Raw genomic sequence first — 7,534 nt, forward strand, 5'->3', positions numbered from 1 at the left:
CACACAAGCAATCAATGATGATCCTTCACATATCCATCACCTACATAATATAATTATGTATAATTACCACCTACTCAATCAATTAATTATGCACATAATCTAGACTCATCATAACTTAATAGGAATATCAACTTAAAAGAACAAACACGACTTTTCCTGATTTTCCAGCACATGGCAGACTCGGTATAAAATGCATAACTAATTCCAGAAAAATCTAATTGATGCAAGGCCAATTGTATTGGAACCCCATGAGTCTTAGCTACAAATTATATCTAACGTATTTTTCTCAAATTCCAAACTTATCAAGGGTTTTCAGACTGATTTCCAAAAACTGACAGAAACCGTCGCATAAAAGTATTGATTCATAAAACGAGTTTAAAACATTATTTTTCAGAAATTCCAAATTCTATTGTCATATAGACTCTACAAAGATGATGTATGAAAAAGACCCAAAACTTAATCGACATATAAATTAGGGTTTCAAATCATTTTCCACAACCAAATCAGATTCGCGGACTTTTCAGCGACATGTTCATAAATAAATCACCTAGGACAAACCATAAAGAATTTGACTACGAGATTTGATATGCATAAACTAGACATCAAATAAACAGGACTCTATTTTCAAACTTTTCGAAGATAAAGAATTTAAAACAGTATAAATAATGGAATGAAATCGATTTACAAACAGGGAAATCGAATTAGGTTGAAATCGGTGAGAAATCTTCAATCAAATGAAAGGCTCGACAATTCTTCTTCCTCTCCCTCTCTCTAGGTTTAGAAATGCTTTTATAAATGCTAAAATTAAATTAGAAATGACTCAACTGTTATAAAAAAAACCTTGGCCAAAACATAAATTAAACCGTCTAACTCGCTGAACCGGTTTACTCGATCAAGTGCACCCGGCCGAGTAACACACACTCGGCCGAGTACCAACCAAGTACTAGACCGAGTACTCCCACTAAAATACGGAGTATTACAGTTCCGGGTTGAGTTATGTCTATGAACTTCCGTTGTTGCTTTAACCTAGTTTATTAGTTTACGTATTAACCGACTATTAATCGTATTATCATCGTTAATCTGTCCGTTAGTTCATTTTCCTTTTCTTTTCTAAAATTATCCGTTTTAAATGTATTTTCGACGTAGATCAATCAAACCAATGTAATTGTTGTAATTTTAATTATTGTATTTTATCGTATTCTTTTTTATCGTTTGTTTGTATGTTTTCACATGTAATCACCCTAAATCCTTACTTCGACCCAATTGTATGTTAAACTACATGTTCACCGACTTAGTTAATTCTCACATGCTAGGATTAATCTATTTGTTTGTTGCATTGCATGCATATAATCGACAACATATCAAATACAAACGATTTCCCTAATCATTAGTAGAGGCCGCTATCGAGGCGGGCGGGATTAGGTGTTCGATCAAAAGAACTTCCTAATACGTACCCTCACCCCTTACTCCAGATCTCTGTGAACATCCGTGTTCATTGGCATCCACGAGAGTCATTCTAGACATAGAATGCTAAGGGTAACACATTCTTAGTGTTCATGTCACTACTTTGTGTCTTGACATGACACGAAGTATTCGAACGGTTTCCAATTTTCCACAATAAATTGGTGGCGACTCCACAAATGCAAACGCTTGTCCCAAGCGCCCCCGTGGCCCGTGTCCACAGTTAGTAACTCGACGTGTGTTTAATGTGATGATATTATAAACAAATAAGGAACTTAAATTCATTTTGGTGGACTATCTTGTGAATTTGAGTTGTATTACAGTTATAATCTAAATAACATTCTAAACACGATGATGTAACTTGTTGCCTCAAGTCATATGCATAATCATTTTTCATTGTATTTAATTACTTTGTAGGGTAACAATCGAATATTCTGCATCACGTTTTAAACCAAACAATTGTTGTGACTAATCACATACTGCAAATCTGTAGAAATTTTGAAATAGGACGAATTTGTCTTAGCAATGCAAATCAAACTACTTAATGAATGCACAACATCTTCCATATTTGCTTGTTCAATTACATAATCTATACGTACTACCTGCATGTAAACAAAAGTTATGGCCTTATCTAATGGACTTACCTCGACTGTTGATCGCTCTAGAATGTTTGCAACAATTGTAGATTTTTGCAAATCAAAGCTCTGGAAGCTGCCTATTTCTAACAAACTAAGGGTGTTTTTATGGAAATTTATGGCTAATGTCCTTCCAGTGGGGTCTGAATTCCTCAAACGAAAAATGAATTGGTGCTCCTCCTGTACTCTTTGTGATGACTCTTCTCCTTGTGTGGAATCTATTTCTCACCTTTTCAGAGATTGTAGCTTTGCAAAGGCTCTTTGGTTTGGGCGTCCTTTAGGACTTAGAATCATGAAGAGGGTGGACATTGATATTAGGGTTTGGATCATAAACTGGGTTACTTATTTCTTAAGTGGCTCATATCCTAACCCCCTTCTTTTTCCCCTTATTGCTACCCTTTGGAGAATTTGGTGTTGTAGGAATGATATGGTCTTCAGGAATCGTCGACCTTGGTCCATGAGTGCTCTCAATTCTATTCTTGGTGACATTCAGTGTATGAATGAGGTTGTGTGCAATAAGAATGCTAGCCTCCTTCAAGCGCCCTTGTTGGACTCCTCTCCTGATTTTGGTTTCGCTAAGAGGATTAGAAACTCCTTCCCCTATTGGATTGTTGGTGGTCCTGGGTGCGGAAATGTTTGTACTGTGAAGTGTGATGCTGCTTGGAGGGCTGATAGAAGCTCTGGCATGGGGTGGTGCTTGTTGGATGATAATGAGACCTTAAGGAATACTTCTCACGCTCGCTCGTTTGCCTCTTCTACCCTTCATGCCGAAGGACATGCAGCTATTATGGCGCTCAAATGGGCTTTGGACGAAGGGTACCTTCATGTTAGACTTGTTACGGATTGTCTTAACTTGGTTATGCAGGTTCCTAGGGGAGTCAATAGGATAGCTCATAATATTGCTCAGGAAGCTCTTTTGTAAGCTACTCTCTCCCATCCAGACCAAAGGTTAGACCATCCACAACAACAAATACTTTTTGTTGTTTTTTGTGGGTCCCCAAGTCATCCACCACATTTTATCCTAAAATGATTTTTCTTCCAAAAACTTTATACAACAACAATAAGTTTTTCTCAAAAATTTCACCCAATAACCATTGAATTGGGCCCACCAAAGAGAATAAAATATTCCCAAAAAATCCAAAATTGTATGCCAAACTCATTGTCAAACTCATCAACTTTGGATGAGTTAGACAAAAAGTCATCTTGTGATAAAATGTTATTGTTGTTGTGGGTAGATGAGTCTAAAAATATCATTTATACACATAGATGTATTTGTTGTTGTAGATGGTCTTACAGTTGCTTTTTGGCACTATTCATGGTCGTAGGGAATCTTTGATATTATTCTTAATCTATAAGACAAAATATAGTCATGTGAGATCTTGTTTGATTTATCGTCATGAATGCTATAAGAATATCAAATTTTTATAATTTTTAATAATGTGTAACTAAAGATATGTACGTTACAAAACGTGCCTCAACAAGTGTGATAAAGTAATTGTAACCTCTGGTCTGGATGAGAGGGAGTATGCTATTTGTTGCTGTCAAAAAAAAAATACTTCAAGTCGTAATCCGAATATGTAGGGCTAGAAAATATGAGTCGTGTGACTAATGTATTGCTCTGAAATATACAATTATACGTGATGTCATATCTCTATTAATACGCAATTGTCCCAATCCATGTCAATGCTATGATTGTCTCTTCATCGTCTTAGCTAGTAGAATTATAACACGGGAAACAAACCCAAAAACTTGGTAATATAATTTGTAGAGCTTATATAGTAGACATATAGTAATGTTTCCTACTGTTCGTTAAGAAATTGACGTTCAATAATAACTTCACTATTTTTTTATTTTTAATACATATACTTGAGTGAATTGAAAGGGTTTATGACTTTATGGCTAAAGCCATTACTAGTAGAAGAAAGTGACCTCTGAAGCTTCGTCATTGTCTTATCGGTAGATGTTCCATAGCTACAATTGGAAAACAACACAACGTGCATTAGTAAAAAGAAACTAAAGCTACAAAAATTGCATTATATAATCACATACTCCCTCCTATTCATTTTAACTCTCCCCCTTTCCTTTTTCATCTATTCATATAACTCTCCTCATTTCCTTATTTAGTTAAATTTATACTTATTTTAATCACCTTACCCCACAACAATACCCCACAATATTCATACTTTATCTTATTTTAATCACCTTACCCCACAACAATACTTATTTTAATTATCTTACCCCATAATAATACCTCACTTCTCTCCATTTACCTTACACCACCACAATACTTTACAATAAAATAACTCTCCCCTTAATTTGCGTGTCCTTTTGAAAGGGGAGAGTTAAAATAAATAGGAGGGAGTATATAATTAACACGTATAATAAAACGAATGAAACAAATTAATAACAGTTCTATGAATAATTCAAGTCCTAACCGAGACTAACAATAACAACAATTTAGAAAATAGATAATTTGACGGATGAACTAATTAATAAAGAAAGTAGCCACACTCGTATTGTATTTATATACTTGGCAATTTTAGTGGATCATGGATTCTGATTGTAGTCAAATGCTAATTTTTAAGTTATTTTGTTAAATTATTGACTCAACCCAAATATATTATGAAAATTTTAAATTAATGAGTTATTCGTGCCGGGTTCCTGTCAAAATACATCAACTCTAACCCGACCCATTTAAGTTTTGTGTCGTGTCATGTCAACCCAATTAATTAAATGGATCATAACGTCTTGATCCTAACCCGCTAACTTCGTGTCGGATTTTCGGGTCGTATTAATAATTGCCGTATGGGCATCCAAACCAAAAGGTAATGTGTTCAAACCTCATCAACCACTTTTTCTGAGATTTTTCCTCAAAATTAGAGTTCGTATCTTGCGATCTTTCTTTCACGGTATGTAGTTAACAATATGTGTAGCATCTTCCCTCTTGACGCAAATTTCGTTCGTCATTTCTTCGATTCGTTTTTTTCCATCTATTTCTGCAAGAATCTTGATAATTGATTCAATTTTTTGAATTTTTTTGCGATTTTTCCTCAAAATTAGGGTTCGTATCTTGCGATCTTTCTTTCACGGTATGTAGTTAACAATATGTGTAGCATCTTCCCTCTTGACGCAAATTTCGTTCGTCATTTTCTTCGATTCGTTTTTTTCCTTCTATTTCGGCAAGAATCTTGATAATTGATTCAATTTATTGCATTTTTTTGCAATTTTTCCTCAAAATTAGGGTTCGTATTTTGCGATCTTTCTTTCACGACACATAGTTAACAATATGTGTAGCATCTTACCTCTTGACGCAAATTTCGTTCGTCATTTTCTTCGATTCGTTTTTTTTTCTTCTATTTCTGCAAGAATCTTGATAATTGATTCAATTTATTGCATTTTTTTTGCGATTTTTCCTCAAAATTAGGGTTCGTATCTTGCGATTTTCTTTCACGAACGAAATCAATCGTCATTTCATCACAAATTGATAATCAACATTTTTGATTTGATCTACTTTAACTCAACAGTTTACATAAATGGGACGAGTCTCCGCGGCAGCTAAAGCAGTCATCCGTCAAGCGAGGATGTCTTTCATCCTTATTATGTAGACTGGCGCGCACACAAGGTTTTCAAAATTAAAAACCAGGAGGATACGCCTTCGTGCACTGTTCACGCAATATCGACTATTATTGAGCATTCATTATATCATAAACTTGGTATGGTGTTACCCATCTCGACACAGGATCTGTTCAATTGTACTTCTCGCGGTTTTTCTAAACGCGAAAATTTTCCGCTGCTTAAACTCATTTCCCCAACCATGAATAAAGCTTTTAATTGGATTAAAACCAATGGTGTTATTCGGGTCGACGATTCACCTTGGAATGGGGTCCATGAAAGGTGGCAGAGGACATCTGGGGTGAAGACTTTTAATGTGTTGAGAGATCATAGCATTTTCTCGGTCAAGGATAATATATTCGTAGCTAAGCTACTCAGAATGGGTCCTTTAGTTGCATCGATGTGCAGCAGTCGGAAATTGCAGGATTACATAGACGGTTTGTATAAGGGAGACTATTTCTGCCACGGGAGCAACCACAGTGTTGCTATTTTGGCTGCAAAATTGAACAAGCTTGGGAACCTGATCTTATATGTTACAATTCGTGGGGTTATCAATGGGGGATTGAAGATACTTTTGAAGTACACATCCTCGATGTTAGAAATATCTTCACTGATGTCTCTTCAGTTATACTTTCACACAGAGTCCAGGAAGTGACTGGAGAGGGGGATCAACACACCAAGTTTAGCACGTGCTAACAAATGCGTAGGGAAGAGCGGGCAATGGAAAATGGATGACTCTCTTGAGATTGTGAATACTGCAGCAGACATGCACACGAAAATGATAAAGACTAATGCAAGCTCCTTGTCTTTTAGTCATGTTAATCTTAAATGTGGCAGTAAATATGTATATATTTATGACTCATTAATTTTTATTGATTATTTAATTCTTTACAACATAACATGTAATTATAAATGAACCTATAAATAATAGACATAAATAAATATAATTAAAATGCTTAACTTTTATTGCAGTCACACTAGCTAGAGACAGACTTTTTGACCAATTCTTCATTGTTCGTGGAACCGCAAATATACTTACAAGCGAGTTTTTCATCTATCGGTATAATTAGCCTATGTAGAAAGTAATTGTGATTACACGATAAAAATATGTTTCAAACAGAATGAGTAATTGTCTTGTACTACTATATCATGATTTGTGCAAGAACTTGTTGTGCATTTGGCTTCAATTAAACATTACTGTTCACTTTTGAATATCAAGATAAAAGTCTAAATTTAACAAGAAAACCTATATATTTGTAGTATATGATGATATTAAATCAATACAAATATTACAATAGAAACAAAACGTCCCGTGAATTTCACGGGCCACAAAACTAGTTTTACTTGGTAACGGGAAAAAGTTCATTCAGTGGCACGAATTTGGCTATAACTTTTCCCTGGCCAAAAGTCACTTGCGGCACGAATTATGCTACAATCGTGGCTAACATTTTTGCCATGAAATATGTCACAAGCGTGGCTAAAATGTATTTAGCCACGAATTTGTCATGTGGCAAATACTTTATTTTCCACGATATACATCACGTCCATGGCAAAATATTTGCTTCATCACAAATTACCAAACACCCGTGGCTAAAGTCTTTTCATACATGAATCAAGATATGTTCATGTTAATGCAAACTTAAAAAATGCTTGTTAAAAAAATATATAGGTTAAATAAAACTTAATCAAATATAGATAATAGGAAAATAAATTCAAATATACAATTTTGATTATTTAAAGAAATATTTGGCATTCCCTTATTTAATTTTAAGACGAATTTCAAAATTGTGTATTATATACGAGTGGAGAAAATTTTTATAGTCGGA

At 34.7% G+C, this 7,534-nt stretch overlaps 1 protein-coding gene across 1 annotated transcript; it reads left to right on the forward strand.

Moving 5' to 3' along the window:
* The first annotated feature begins 2,082 nt into the window (after nucleotides 1–2,082).
* On the forward strand, nucleotides 2,083–3,018 carry LOC141607123 (uncharacterized). The gene has a single exon (XM_074426482.1). The coding sequence runs from the start codon at nucleotides 2,083–2,085 to the stop codon at nucleotides 3,016–3,018; it is 936 nt and encodes a 311-aa protein (XP_074282583.1).
* Nucleotides 3,019–7,534: the final 4,516 nt, after the last annotated feature.

The sequence above is a fragment of the Silene latifolia genome, chromosome 10 (genome assembly GCF_048544455.1).
Source record: "Silene latifolia isolate original U9 population chromosome 10, ASM4854445v1, whole genome shotgun sequence".
Classification (NCBI taxonomy): Eukaryota; Viridiplantae; Streptophyta; class Magnoliopsida; order Caryophyllales; family Caryophyllaceae; genus Silene; species Silene latifolia.